This window comes from Canis lupus, chromosome 14 (assembly GCF_003254725.2).
Source record: "Canis lupus dingo isolate Sandy chromosome 14, ASM325472v2, whole genome shotgun sequence".
In the NCBI taxonomy this organism is placed as follows: Eukaryota; Metazoa; Chordata; class Mammalia; order Carnivora; family Canidae; genus Canis; species Canis lupus.
In genome coordinates, this window is record NC_064256.1 from 4,740,711 (window position 1) to 4,755,703 (window position 14,993).

The following is a 14,993-nucleotide window of genomic DNA, read 5'->3' on the forward strand; positions in this document are numbered from 1 at the left end:
ATATCCAAAGCACATCCTAGTGGCAGGCAAAAGTAGCCATTCGCCTAAAGACAAAGCTTGAAGGGAAATTTTGAAATCGTCTCAAGCAACAGAAAGAGAACATCAAGATGGTGGAGAAATGGCTTTAGAGTGCAGCACGGGGGTCCATCCTTCACATCTCAGTCTCGAAGATTCGGAAGGATGGTCTTGACACCACGGTGGTCAAGAGCAGAGGCTCCAGAATTCATCTGTTTTCAAATACTGGTTCTCCCTGATTGGCTGGTGACCTTGAGCTAATTATTTATCCACGCTTCTTGCAGTTTCCTGGTCTACAGAATGGTTTTTAAATGGTACCTGCCTCGTGACATTGTTGAGAGACTGTGACATAAACAATAAGCCTCTAACTGAGGTGCCTAGAAGCGCTCAGTGACTAGCAGCCACTATGGGATTACTCAGAATTATGTTCTACTTTCTTGTTCCACATCCAACTTACTCTGTAGCCACCATTTTTGTCCCTGTATCTCCTCTTCTTCCTTTAGTCCACACTTTCGGTGACTTCTGACCCCTCCGCCACCTCTCCACCATTAGGCTGTTCTTCTCACCAAAGCCAAAGATGCCTTCTTTCCCTGCGGTGTTCTCTGCATTGAGTCACCCCAAGAGTGGCCTGGGGTGTCCTGGAGCCTCTCTTCCCTCATCCTCAGCCCCACCCTTCAGCGGTCTTCTCCCTCCCCAGTATCCCCCCCACCCACCCACCCCTCCGCCCTGTGCGGCCTCCACAAGACCTCCCTGGCTGTTCTGGTTCCTATTAAACCCCTTGCCTGGTACCCCTGCCTGTCTTGCGTCAGCTCCTGACATCCTCCTTCCTCTAGACTCTTAACCAAAACAGATCAGCCCCTGAGGAATGACCTCCCTGCCATCCCAGCTCCTCCAAACTTGTCCCTCTGAGAACCCTGCTCCTCCTTACCCCACAATAGAATCAGGAGACCACAGTTTCCAAATGACGGCAGCTCAGCGAAGGTCCCTGTGCCCGTGGCTTATCCGACTTGGATCAAAACACTGCTCCCTGAAGCTCAGATAGGTGTGGGCAGTGAACTGTCAGTGGAAGGCAGGATGCCCTGGCCTCGGCAGACAGCTTCAGTCCCTTCCCCATGTGTGACGTGCACATCTGGATGAAGGGCTGTGATTTTTACGTGCATGTTTCAGCAGCCTCATCGGTCAGGACTGTAAGACCTCAGGTCACCCTGGATGTGGGCCACCTGTGACCCGGTAAACTTCGAATGACATAGGATGCTGAGCAATAATAGAGACCTTCTCTGGCAGTTACCGTGCGCCAGGAAACTGAGATTCCCATCCGAGGCAAGCTGGCTCCGGAGCTCGCTTTGAACTACTACTATACTATGATCCTGTGATCCTTCCTTCCCTGCCTTCCCGGCCACCTAACATTTGCCTTCTGTCTACTGGCTACGAGGTATACAGGAGATTCCAGAATAAGTCAGGCTTAGTTTCTTCTTTTGAGTTCACACTTTGTAGGAGAGGGCTGCATGTAACCCAATAGTAATCATATAATCGAAGAAGTTCTAGACTAGAAGAAACCCCAGATGCTCCGAAGGGTGGTGGTGAGAGACTGCAGATGCATCATAGTTGAAGCATGTCTGGAAGAGCAGGTAGAAATTGGACAGGGGAAATGTGGAGAGAGGGTGGTCCAGAGAGCAGAACTGGCTGACCAAGGCAAGAGTGTATTGTATATACAGCGAGAACAAGTCTCGGCTTGCCTAGGAGGGGAGGAGAGTCGCAGGGCTGAGAATGGGTGGGGAGGTAGGAGAGCAGGGCTTTGCAATCCTTTATGTGCATGAGGAGTATGTCAGGGGTCTTTCGGGTGATCTTAAGTGTCTGCATTGGGCAACAAGTGATTGGGATTGCCATCTTTTTCAAAATCCAGCATGGGGTGGGAGGAGCAGGAGGGAGGAAGGGGCCAGGAAGGTCAGTCCTGGACACATTGAGTTTGGACACATCCTGGGAGCCACGGGCAGTGCCTGACCCCCGTACCAGCCCCTCACTGGAGCAAGTGGCCTTCTCCGGAGTCACTGGTCGGTCTGTCCCTCCCAGGTGCACCCGAAAGGAGCGCTGTGAGCGGTCCAGAGAGCCCCGCAGGTTTGCCTCTGAGATGAAGCAGTGCGTCCGGCTGACCGTCCATCCCAGCAACATCTCTGTGTCCCAGTACAATGTCCTGGTAAGGGCAGTGGGATCTGGGCCCAGGGACATGACAACCCTCTCCCCACCAAAGCCCCCCAGTGCCCCTCTGGAGAAGTGGGCCACGCCTGACCAGCATAGCTGCTCGAGAGCAGCTTTGAACAATGTGTCCCTGGAGGTGGAAGAGGGGAGCATGCACAGGACTATTGGGGCAGAGGCTCTCTGCATAATGGGTAGAAAAACAAGCAAATATGTGATACCAAAAATGACCGAAAGGGTGACCGAGAGAGGGAGGGTATTGGGAACTTTATTTCTGTCTGTAAGATGGGAAGGATGTATGTGCAGAGGGAGAAAGGGGCAGGATGGCTCCCATGTTCATGCCCTGGGCACTTGGTGGTTGGTTTGCCATTTTTCCAAACATGGGGACAATGGGAGAGGAGCTTGACCAGCAATATCTCAGTCCTACCCACCTCTCTTTCTACAGACAAATCCCCTAAGCATTCCCATTTCCTGGAGCCAAATCCATTCACATGCAGTGAAGGTTCCTCCGTGTCTGTCTCTTCACTCCCCACCACCTTGCCTCTGGGCCTTGTGATCAGTTGGCTGTCTTCTTCTCTATGTTAATAATGCCTCCTGTTTTCTTTCTCTCTGCTCGCTTGCTCTCCCTCTATCTTCCTTTCCTATGCACACTCCCCTTCCCCATTTCACGCTCTTCTTCTCTCTCGCCTCTGCGGGGCTGCTCACAGCTGGTCCTGGAGACATACAATGTCCCGGAGCTGTCAGCCGGCGTCAACTGCACCTTTGAGGACCTGTCAGAGATGGATGGGCTGGTGGTAGGCAATCAGATCCAGTGCTACTCCCCAGCAGCCAAGGAGGTGCCCCGGATAATCACAGAGAACGGTGAGCGGTCCCCGGAGGCAAAGCTGGGTGGCATGTCCTTCCTCCTGCCTTGATGAGAGCTCGGGACAGGCATGGGGGCATAGAGGGACCACACAGGCAGGGGAGAGTCAGGGGAAGGGGGTGCTTTGGTGGGTATGATACAGAGGAAGGGGATGAAGTGCCTTTCGCTGCTCTTAGAAATGACTGTTGAAACCAGGTGAGCATCCTGGAGTCAGCGTCATCCTAGGTGAGGAACAGCTGCAGAGGGTGGAGGGAGGGCTAGGCCGGGGCAGCCTCAGAATGTGCTGGCTGAGTTCAGAGATTGTCCTGGAGCACGAGAGGCTGGGCATGGGGGGGAGGGTAATGGGGGAAGGGAAGCTTGTCAGGAGCAGGGGTGGGGGTGCAGAGCTCCTCTGCTTACCTTACCCTGCCTGCACCGATGGGTCCCTGATCTCGGGCCATGGCCTGCCATCCCCAGCCTGCCCTGCCTTCCCAAAGCTGCATGTTCATGGCCAGCTCCACTTGGAGGAACAAGGGTGGACAGAGGCCCAGTGCTGGTGAGGGACAGGCCCAGCCTGGGCAGATTGATTCCATGTTGGCGCTCCCATTTGGGCTTGTCACATTTGTTCCAAGCTGATTGATTAATGAGACTCTCGGGGAAGGCACAGAACAAGGCTGGAAGTGGGGGGCCTGGGGTCAGGGCTGTGAATTAAACATGGACTCCGCCAGCTGAGGATTCCAGGGACACCTGCCAAAATGGAGCCCTGAGCCCACCAGAGGAGGGGATGTCAGACCAGGATGTCTCCTTACCAAGATGGGGAATGAACTTAGGTGGCCACATACGTGCACATGCATGCAAAACCTCTCACATGGCCCATGGCAATGTCACAGAGAGTCTACACTTTGTCCTGGTAGCTAATCAATGTGTGTGTAATTCTGTGAGTCTGGTATGGGCACTGTGCATGCAAGCCTGTCAGAGTATGCATACAGGAGGGAAGCTGGTGAGCACATGAGGGTGGGTTCTGGGAACGCAGTGTGGATGGAGGAATAGACCAGAAGCACCCTCTGCAGATACTCTCGGGGCTGTCCTGGGACTGAGCCCTGCTGAATCAGAGTCCTGTCAGAGCTGAGAGCACCCCAGGGGGAGCAGGCTCCCCTTTCCCAGCATGCATTACTCTTAGTAAGACCCTCACACGGGTCTTGACCTCCCCCTTGAACTTGTGGCTGGCTCTACCCCACAGGAGACCACCATGTTGTCCAGCTACAGCTCAAGTCAAAGGAGACGGGCATGACCTTTGCCAGCACCAGCTTTGTCTTTTACAACTGCAGTGTCCACAATTCGTAAGTGGCCCCCAGCCTTGCTCAGCTCCCTGTTCCTGGGGTCAGGGTTCATCTGGAGATAGAGGATGCTAGCATTGTTTGCAAGGAGTTACCATCTAGAGGCCCTGTAAGAAGGGGAATGAGACAGGTCCCTCCTCTGGTAGCCATAGGGTTCATGGGAAGGCTGGGATAAACAGAGTAAGAACCTGTAGTGTGGGGATCTCCAAATCCCTAGCCCATACATCTTCTCTGGCATCAATCTGTCTAACCGATTTGGCTCCCACCATCTGTTGAGGAGGAGGGTGCTCCTCATTTGAAGAATGGAGCAGCCAGAACCCCAGGTGAGAAGAGGGGTCTGAGGAGGGAGAGAAGCCCCCATGTGTGTCCAGGCCGGGGCAGGTCCAACGAGCACCGAATGCTCAGCTCTCCCCAGTCCCCTGTGGGCTGGGTCAGGACTCTGGCTGTGGAGGGCCAGAGTGGGGCAGGAAGGCACATGCTGGTGAGCTCTGGCCTGGGGGTCTCACTCTGGCTCCAGCTGTAGCCTGGCCCTGTTTGACTGAAGCATGGCCCCACAATTCAACAAAAGAGGGCACCATCCTGTGGAGCTGGAGGTGGTTGGTTGGGCCCTTGAGGACTAAGGTTTTCACCTACCTGAGTGAGGGGGAGGAGGCCACAGATTCTGGGCATCCTGAGAACCTGGTGTAAAAAAGGGATAGACTGGCATCAGATCTGCTTTTTCTGAATGTTTGAAAGTGGTTTCTCCTACTATGAAAAAATATTTTGCTAGGCCCTTGGCTTTGGGTTCACTGAGGTCCTATGATTTGTGCCTCTTCTTCCTCTGTGCCCAGGTGCCTATCCTGCGTTGAGAGCCCATACCGATGCCACTGGTGCAAATACCGCCACGTCTGTACCCATGACCCCAAGACTTGCTCCTTCCAGGAAGGCCGAGTGAAGGTGCCGGAGGTAGGTCTGTTGAGTGCTGTTTGCTTGTGAGCATGGAGCGCACACATGGCAGGCCTTCCCTCAAGAAAACAGGCAAATCCTACAGCACCTTTTTCTGCCCCAACCCTGACTCTTAAGGGACCACTTCATGAAAGCAGTAGACATGCAAAGCTCTGTGCTAGGGCCAGTGGGCTCTGGGTCAGTCCTGGAGGTTCAGATACAGGCAAAGGTACATTCCAGATCATTCCAACCATGAAGACCCTCCACGTGCCAGGGGAGTTATAGACCAATTGCAAAAAGATGGGTGTGCGCATGAGATAGAAATAATTATAAGTACACAGCAAGACAATGTATAGACTCCTTGGCTGTCCCTTGGAGCATTGTCCACCAAGCATATCTGAGATTAAATTGGACAAGTTGAGTAACAGGGAGAAATAAGAAAAAAAGAATAGTCAACTTATCAACCAGAGTAGTGGTTCTCAAAGTGTGGCTCCCAGACCAGTGGCATCAGCATCACCTGTGAACTTAGTTAACCACTCCCCCTCAGACCAACAGGATAAGAAACTCTGGGGGTGGCCTTGGTACATGGTGATTCTATAGCACTGTCCCATTTGGGAATCACGAGAGTTGGCTTCATGGTTAAGAAGCTGCGCTTTTATTTTCTCCTAATCTTCATTCCTATCCTTTGTTGTTGTTGTTTTGTTTCATTTTTTTGTTTCTTGAGAGAGATTGGGAGAGAGAATGCACATGGTGGGAGGGGCAGAGGGGGAGAGAGAGGGAGAATCTCAAGCAGGTGCCCTGCTGAATACAGAGCCTGATGAGGGACTCGATCTCACAACCCTGAGATCATGACCTGAGCCAAAACCAAAAGTCAGATGCTCTACTGACTGAGCCACCCAAGCGCCCCTATTCTTACCCTTGAACACTATTCATCATCATAATAGAAATACTCTATGCCTGCGTTGGTGCCATTCTTAGGAGGTAACTTTGTGGGCAAGGACCTCAAAGAGAATGGGTATAAAAATACTTTGGAAAGGTCTGCTATGGTTCAGCCATTATGGTGCTTATGTGACTCCAACCATCAGGCCAGGAGGACTGAACAAAGTGGTTGCTTTGGGATGTGGTTATTTCGAATAGAAAGATATATATATATATATATATATATATATATATATATATATATATATATATGGAGAGAGAGAGAGAGAGAGAGAGAGAGAGAGAGATTGTTGGTTAGACCCCACTGAATGCAGGGGCAGAGCTGCAGCCTGACTCATGCTATCTCCATCAACACTGGACTCAGTTTCCAACATCTTCACCCCCTTCCCTAGCCTTGGGTACACCTTTCAGCCCCCTTCCCATACCCACATGGGTGCCATGACCATGTGGCAAAACCCACATCTGTGAGAACAGAGAATGGTCTTGATGCAGGAAGCCTAAGAGCTTTTTGGGGAATAGGAAGGGAATGGTAAGAACCCATCACAGTGCCTCGTCCCTTCTCCCAGACTTCTACCCCTGTGAGAACCCTAACTTTGGCCAAACCTTTAATGGCAGGAGGGAAGCTGTCTTGTCTCTGAGGCTGAGAGGGGAGGGTGATGTCTGTTCCACCGCCAATGCCTGCTGCATTGGGCCCTGCCAGCCCAAGGGGACATGACTGAACTCTGTCTGGCAATGAGAAAACCCAAGCTCAAAATCTCGTCTTCCCAGGCTCTGATGGCTGAGCGGGAGTTCTACAGGTAGAGAATGGACAGAGCAATTGATTTGAGAGGTAAAGTCAAGGAATGGTGAGGGGGTCACGGAGAGAGGATGATCTGACTGAGTGGGGGGATGTGAGGAGCAAGCACAAGAGAGAAACAAAGAGAAGAAAGAAGATGTTGTGGAAGTCCCTAGACATAAAGCCCTCTACCTCTACAATGAGGCCTATCCTTGGCTAGAAATGGCTGCTGTGTATCATCATCAATAAAAGAGACCCAGACATAGATTGTCCCTTTATGGGGAAAAGGAGGAAAGAGATTGGCGTGTTGGCTTTGAAAAGGAAATGCGAAGCTAATGTATGTGTCGACTCTGTTCTCTTTTAAGACAAAATGGATCTAAAGCTCGTAGGACAGATGTGGGTTTGACAGCAAGGGGCGCACCCCCGGCATGTAAACCCTGATAAAAGGCTGTCCAGTCTCCTCAGCCCTGAGCCTTTATCCTGGGGCATGCGGTCAGGAGAAGGCCTGCTTCACCCCCGAAGACCAGGGGCTGGCGGCCCGGGAAGAAACCTCTTACTTTGTTCAGGAACCTGCAAGTTACTTGATGGGAGCAGAAGCAAAGAGGTTTTCAGCCTCTCTCCGGCTTTCCAGGCTGGCATATCTGGCACAGGTTTCATGTGTGGAGAGGCCCAAGGATAAAATAGATGAAAGTAGAAACAATTGAGCTATCTGGTGGATTTCAAAGGCCCCTAATCATTTAATTACCTTGAAGGAGGTTTTCAAATTTCTGCTTTTTCTTTCTTGTTTGCTCCTCTTGTCCCAAGTCTCTTTCTTTCAAATACATAAAAGAGGCTTGCATCTGCCACTCAGAAGGAGGGGGGAAGAAAACTAGAGGAGAATAAAACAAGAGCCCACCGTGTTTCCCAGTGTGGTTCAGGGATTCCTGTAGAAGAACAATGTCTTTGAGTGCCTGGGTTGCCAGCCAGACACAGCGCCCACCTACTCCTGACACTGGCAGAGGCTGCCAGCGAGTCACAGCACCTCAGATCTGATGCCGGGGCTCCCAAGAAAGGAAGAGGCCTGGAAAAACGTGGCCAGTGGAAGGTGGTGCTGAGCTAACCCATATGATGGCCACCCTCAGACACTTTCCATTTCACCCAAGCTGCGTTATGGTGAGCCTAGCAGGCCATTACAGCAAGAAGCTCCCAGGGACCTTGGAATCGCTATGCCTCCCTCCCTCATCACATCATAGGATGGAAGTACTTTTCACTCCTCTTTTGCCTGGATGTTTATTTATTCTAAGGAAAGCAAGCTCTAAGCCTGTGTTTCTGGCGCAGTGTTGGAGGCTGCCTTTTACCCAGCTCAATCTAGGGCCATTTTGAGTATAATGAATGTAGAGGAGAAGCCAGAGTTGACCGCTTCATGATGGTCATTGTGGCAACATCTTCCTGGGGAATGTACCAAAAGGAAAAGAAGTCATCAATATTTGTGGATTCTTGACTCATCCAGCCATTTGGGGTCATACAAGGAGGTCATTGTGCTCAGAGCTTTAAAGAAAACCCCTGGCTGCTCTTGGAAATAAGGTGACTTTTTATTTTATGTCGTTGTTCTGTTTTCTCTCTTTTTGTTTCTGCGGCAGGGGTTCCTGCAGTGGGAATAAGGGGTAAACAAAGAAAATTATGCATTTGAAAGGTGATTTTATAGAAGCCCCCAGACACAAGGGTCCCCTCTCCCTGCCAAGAAGAGAACTTATTCGTAGCACGGTACTCAAAGCTTGGCACGGGTCACCCTCCATCCTGCATTACCCAGTCCCTGAGCATTTCCCATATGCAGAGCATTGCAAGACGTTTCAGGGTGTGGGAGCTGTCTGTAGTCTGCAGGTAGAGATGGGTAAAATGAGACTGCTGGTCTACATGACCTCTAATATTCTTGAATTGTAAGTAGAAAGAAGCTGGAAAGTGCCAAGGAGCAGCCCATACCTAAGAAGTGGTCTTAGAGGGTGAATGCTCAAGTCCAGGCTGTGGTCTCCCTGTCCTACTTCCAGGGTGACTGCCACTCAGCCTCAGAGCCTGCAGCTTCCCTGGACCCATCCCCATAGGATGAAAGGGGGCCCTGGGCCCAGAGATTCTTCTGGAATCCCCAGGCTTTCATTTCTTTTCAACTTTGAGTGTGGGGAGGCAGACAGCATCCTTTTGTTAGTCAAGAGGGAGACTGCCAGGTGGCTCTTCATTGCCCCAGCACCATCATGTATCCCCAGGAAGGCTTTCATCCCTGCGTCTTCCAGTTTCAACACCGGCTTTGTTGACTATCACCAGGGATGTTGGATTACCTCTGTTTTTTTTTTTCCTCCCAGAACAAAGAATACATTCAGGTGAAGTTATTGGTCTGGAACAGAGAAGTGGTCGATCATTGTTGTTATTATATTAATGGCAAGTACTCTAGCATAATTACAATTCTCAGAAATAGAATGCCCAATAAACATATGTTGTTTGTAGTAACTATATTCCAGTTACAAAGAATGATTTTGTTTCACTAATGAATGGCATTGTGATAACAAAGGCTGGGTCTTTGGATCAGATGCCAGATCCCGGGTACCTAAAAGAAAAGAGAGAGGAAGGAGAGGAAGGCTGACATGGGGTGAGTCTTCCTGCACTTGGCCCCATTCTCCCAGAGTCAGGAGAGACTGCTTGCATCCCAGTGGAACAGCCTTTCCCGGAGGCAGCTGTTAACTGGGGCCACCTCTACCAGCTGGGCAGGACCTCGGGTTCCCCAGTGGTTTTGACCCAAGCCCCCATCAGGCCCGCACACGTAATAACGGTGCTCCAAGCAAATCCACTGACAAGAATTTATCCTCCATAGACTCTTTTACTGTTATGTCTCATCTAAACTGAAAAGCTAAGTCAGCTACTGAAGCTGTTCCCTGGGCATCAGGCCAGATGGGCTTTGCTAGGAAGGCCCACAGTGCACAGGCTCACAAGAGAAAGTTCCTGCAGGCCCTCTCTTCTGGAAGTTCAAACAGCGTTTACTCCACAGAGCACATGTAGGATCATAAGAGGCAAGATGCATTCTACTTGATTTCCAAAGCAGTGCTAGAAATGTTCTTCTAACAGTCCCGACCACCCCGGCTAGAAACCTGTAGATGGGATGGGTATCCTAAAATCTGCCAGCCCCCATCCTCAGTCCTCTCCAAGAATGAAGAGCTGGCAAAGTGAGTGGGGTCCTAGGCCCTGGGCCTCTACTTGCCCCTGGTGCTCAGACAGGGCAGGCCAAGGGCATTTACCCACCACCCGACTCAGTTGGGAAATGGGGTCAGCCACCTTGTCAGTGATTCTGGCAAGAGGAGCCATTCCTGGGGCCCAGCCCCAGGGAGCAAAACCACTCTCACCATGCCCTTCACCTCCTTTGAGAAAACAAAGCCAAACCCAGCTAAAGAACTCACTTCCAATCCGTGCACCACCACCACTCCAGGTATTGCATTCCTGGGCTGCCATTTCTCCAGACAATTGAACTTTCCATCAATCTCGGCTACCCCAACCCCCCCTTGAGGTTATGGGTATTTCCTTTCTGTATTATGACTTTGCTCTCTCCATAAACCAGCCCATCGTAGATCACACTAATGGCATTATAAACTTGGGGAACAGCAAGAAAATATATGGTGCGTTACATTTTTGTATTGGGCACTGTGGGTCTGAGAAGGTGAGTGTAAATTTGGGGCGTTGGTTAGGGCTAGGGCTAGCTTCTTTGGAATTGATGGGGGCTGAGGTGACATTAGTGGCAAGCTGTGCCCCTGCAGATCACTTATTCCTCAGCTGCCCCTCAGCCCCTGCCCCACAGTCCCCCAGAGCGTCACATTTCCCCAATCTTGCTGTAACAACTGGGAGAATTAGAGCCCTCATCTAGTACACACACGGGGGGCTGTAAATCCACAGGCCTACCACCCGCCTCCCCAGGCAGCACCAGCCCTAAGGGCGGTGTTTTCTCTCTCAGCTCAGCAGCATGCTTTATGTCCTTGTTCAATTATTTAAATATGCAATGAAACCTCTGTATAAAGCAGCCACTGACATGCTGGACACGGTGGATGGAAAAGCTTTCATACGTTGGCTTGCTCCTTCTGCTCCCCACAATTAGTGGGACCATCTTTCCTTCTGTGTGCATTTCAGTGAAAACCAGAATGTGCGTGGGGCCGGACAGTGGACCTGGAGCCCACATGAGCCACCTCCCAAAAGCCAAGACATTAAAGGTTTCCTTGCACCTGAAACCACTGCCACTCTCATCCCTCAGTTCTTCCAACTGCAAAATGTAGCCACAGGCAAAACATCCTCCAAGGGAATCTGATCCTGAATGTTTGCATTTGCCTCCAAATAATCTTATGAAATGAGGTTGCTTACCACCTCGGAGAACTGGCTGTTTCCAATGAGAGCTCAGAGAAATCCCTTCCTTGAGAAAATGAAGAGTATTATGTTTTTGAGGAATTCTGTATGGAGGTTAGATGTTCATCTGGGGACACAAGTCAGTAAGATGACCAGGTGAAAATACTTTGTCCATTGTCATTGTGGGAACTGAATGAGGTAACTGGTGTCCTTAGTTCCTTTATTGTGAACGTGGGGGTGATCACATGTGTTGGGCTGTGAAACCAGATAGCAAATGGGAAAGCACGTGGAAGGTAATGGAGGTGGTGGGATGTGCCCTAGATGGACTCCCTGAAGCCCCTGTGCCATGTTAACTAAAATCATAACAGCATCACACACTGCCTGCCAGAGCCTACCGCTGCACGACTGTACCAGATTGCAGTGTGTCAGTCATTAAAAGATTACGCTTCCCTAGCGGTAGGTAAAGGGCCATTTCCAGAAGGGACACCCCCACCACCACCAGCCGCTCCAGTGTTCGTTCAGTTGGTCAATATTTTGAATGCCACACTTGAAACTAGTTGAGTAGGCACTTTTACCCCATCCTAGAGATGGGAAAACTGAGCTTTAGAAAGGCTATATAATGATGTGTCCCAGATCATCTATTGGGTTAATAATAGAACTAGGACCATACAATCCATTGAATCCGAAGCAGCCTCTTCGTTCCATGGCAGAGGAGATGCAGATGGTCTGAGGGACTTGCCCAAAGCCCCATGATTGTGGCAGAGTTCCTGTCTCAGAGCCTATAGAACATGCTGTAGCAAGATGTCCCTCCCAGAAGAAGGGGCCGCTGTTAGAAGAGCAGTGGACAGACCTGTACCCATCTCCCTGTGTTTGGGGCACTTGGAGCTATTGAAATTGTTAAGAGCAGAAGCCTAGACGGGGTGGGAAAAGCTAGACAGTTTATGGGACACCCTCCAACCCCACCAAAAGCCCTTTGGAGGAAGAGTTTTTAACCCCCATTTAGAGTTAAGCTAAGCCATGATTAGAGCCCTTTCAAGGCTCTGAAATGAGCAGGAGGAAAATAGCCTGGTGTTCAGAGTTCAGAGACTCCCCATTCAGGTTCTTTCTAGTTAAGGATGCTGAGAGGTGATTGTCTGAGCCCCAGGCCATGGTGGAAGGACTTGGAAGTGAGGTCTTCCGACACGAGTCCTAGAGAAACAGGGAGGTTTCTCTGAAACCTCCCATGAGCATCAGACATAGTGGTGGTTTTATACCTGGAATCTCCGTGTGAGGTAGGTCAGGATCTGAGGCCCTGGGGTGGGAGGAGGGAGCAGTGTGGTGGCCATGGTCCCTTCATGCCTTGCCACCTAGGGAAAAATTGCCATTTTACATTTCAATTAAGAGGGACACTGGGGTCAATCATCGGTGCCACCAGAGGAAAATGGGCCTGGCCCAGCCCTGGGCCTCTCCAATTATTATTAATGAACTTACTCTCAGACCTGCCAACCTTTTTATATGCAAACTAGGTCTTATGGGGCCACTGGCAATCAGGACTCATTAAAGAACACGAGCCAAGCCTCCCTGAGAATCTTATGGGGGAACAGGGGCTTGTGTGTCTGCCCACATCCTAGACTAGAAGCAGCCCAGCCCCAGAAAGGTCCCAGAGCCCACAGGATGGTGTGGCAGCTCAGCAGTCCTGCGGAGCTCAGAGAGATCCTCCCAGACCCACCAGGCCACCCTGAGGTGGTCCCGGTCCACCAGCCGGAACTTGCCTCTTTCATTAAGAGGATGAAAGATGGTGGGTTGGCATTCAACTTCTTCAGCTACCAGTCTGCGGTTACTGAGCCATTACATTTCTTCTCCCTGCCTCAATGTCTCCTTTGCAAAGTAGAAGGGATCCAATAGGTTGGTCCAGAGAACTTCCCAGATTCTAGACACCTCCTGAGCATTGTTCATGGACAGCAACATTTTGCCGTAAGAGATGGAAGCAGGAGATCCAGGACTTCTCATACTCCAAATGCAACTAGAGACCCGGCTCCCCTAGGCAGACGTTGGATGGAGCAGGAGGGCCGGTCAGGCTTGTGCATGGGGAGGGAGAGGAGAGCTGCCCAGGGCTGCAGGCAAGCAAAGAGTGCAGGTGGACCATCAGGCTTGGGACTCCCTGCTTTTCGTAGATCTTCTCTCTTGCTTCTCCAGCTTCACACCCCTCCTGCTCCAGTCTTGAGTGTCATCCTAGTCACTAAATCGTTCTTGTCTTCTCTGTGTCCTGTCTATCTCATCTTGCTGGGGCCAGGGGGGCTGAGGTAGCAGACAAAATGGGGGCACAAGATGCGGCTGCTAAGATTTTGCATGTGAGACCCAAGGCCCTGGAGACTTGTGCACTTTAGAGTCTCAGGACCAAGTATTGGGTTCAGTGCTCTGATCCTTCTCCCCTCCTCGTTGCTCCTCTGTGTTTTCATTTATTTTTAATTGTGGAAAAATCCACACATGAACCTTAACCTTACCATCTTAGCCAGTTTTAAGCGCAGTTCGGGGGCGTTAAGTACATTCACACCATTGTACGACCATACCACCATCCATCTCCAGACCTTTGTCGTCTTCCCCAAAACCAGAATCCCGTCCTCATTAAACACTAAGTCCCTATTTCCTCTCCCCCAGGAACCCCCATCCTGTCTCCATAAATGTGATTACTCTAGGTGTTTCGTATGAGTGCTTTATTGTGATTGGCTTATTTCACTTGGTAGAACGTTTTCAAGATTCATACTTGTTGTAAGGTGTGTTAAAATTTCCTTCCTTTTAAGATGGAATCATATTCCATTGTAAGTATATATCACATGTGGTTTATCTATTCGTCCACTGATGGACACTTGGGTGGCTTCCACTTTTTGGCTGTTGTGAATAACATTGCTGTGAACGTGAGTGAACAAGTATCTGTTCTAGTCTCTGCTTTCAATTCTTTTGGGTATATATCCAGAAGTGGGATTGCTGGATCTGCCTCTCCTCTCTTAGCTGCTTTGCAGAATAAAGCTACATGCAGCCTGAAGGAGAGAAGGGATTAGTTTAATGGGCCCAGGGCTCTTGCTCCCCTATGGCAAGACTCCACAGTAATCAGGAAGGACAGAGGTGAGACCACCCCAAATCATAGAACCAGAACTGGTAAGAGCCGAGTGGGTCCTTGGATTCCATCTGATGGACAGATAAGGAAGTTGAGTCTCCAAGTAGGCATATGATGAGTTCAGGGTTCCATAGCTTGTCAGGAGCTCAGCAGGCATGAGAGTGTGGGTCTTCTCCCTCCCGTTTCCATGACAGAAGGGGCTCGCATTTGCCTTCAGACCCAGGAGGAGCAGCTGCCAGTTGCTTGATTGCCTAAGACCCTCCAGTCTGCCATCCCCCTATACCCTCTCCACTTTCTCCTGTCAGGGAGGAGTCCTAGGGTTATAGGCCAGGAGCCTCAGCCAACAGCAGCATCCCCAGGAAGGATGTGTGTGCCGTGCCTGAGATGGCCAACTTGCCCAGAAGTCATCTGTCCCAGCATGCCCCAAACAGCACCATAACAGGAGTAGTCTGGGGGATGGGGGACCTGACTGACTGACATGGGGGATCCAGGCCCTCCCTGTGTCTCAGAAAGCCTCACTTCTGC

At 50.6% G+C, this 14,993-nt stretch overlaps 1 protein-coding gene across 1 annotated transcript in view; it reads left to right on the top strand.

Annotated features, from left to right (window-relative positions):
* Window positions 1-14,993, top strand: part of PLXNA4 (plexin A4) — a 426,671-nt gene that overhangs the window by 330,650 nt on the left and 81,028 nt on the right. Inside the window, exons 6-9 of the mRNA XM_025471690.3 lie at window positions 2,086-2,209; window positions 2,916-3,069; window positions 4,290-4,389; window positions 5,217-5,331. Coding sequence (XP_025327475.1) covers window positions 2,086-2,209; window positions 2,916-3,069; window positions 4,290-4,389; window positions 5,217-5,331 — 493 coding nt within the window. The remainder of the gene's footprint in view (window positions 1-2,085; window positions 2,210-2,915; window positions 3,070-4,289; window positions 4,390-5,216; window positions 5,332-14,993) is intronic.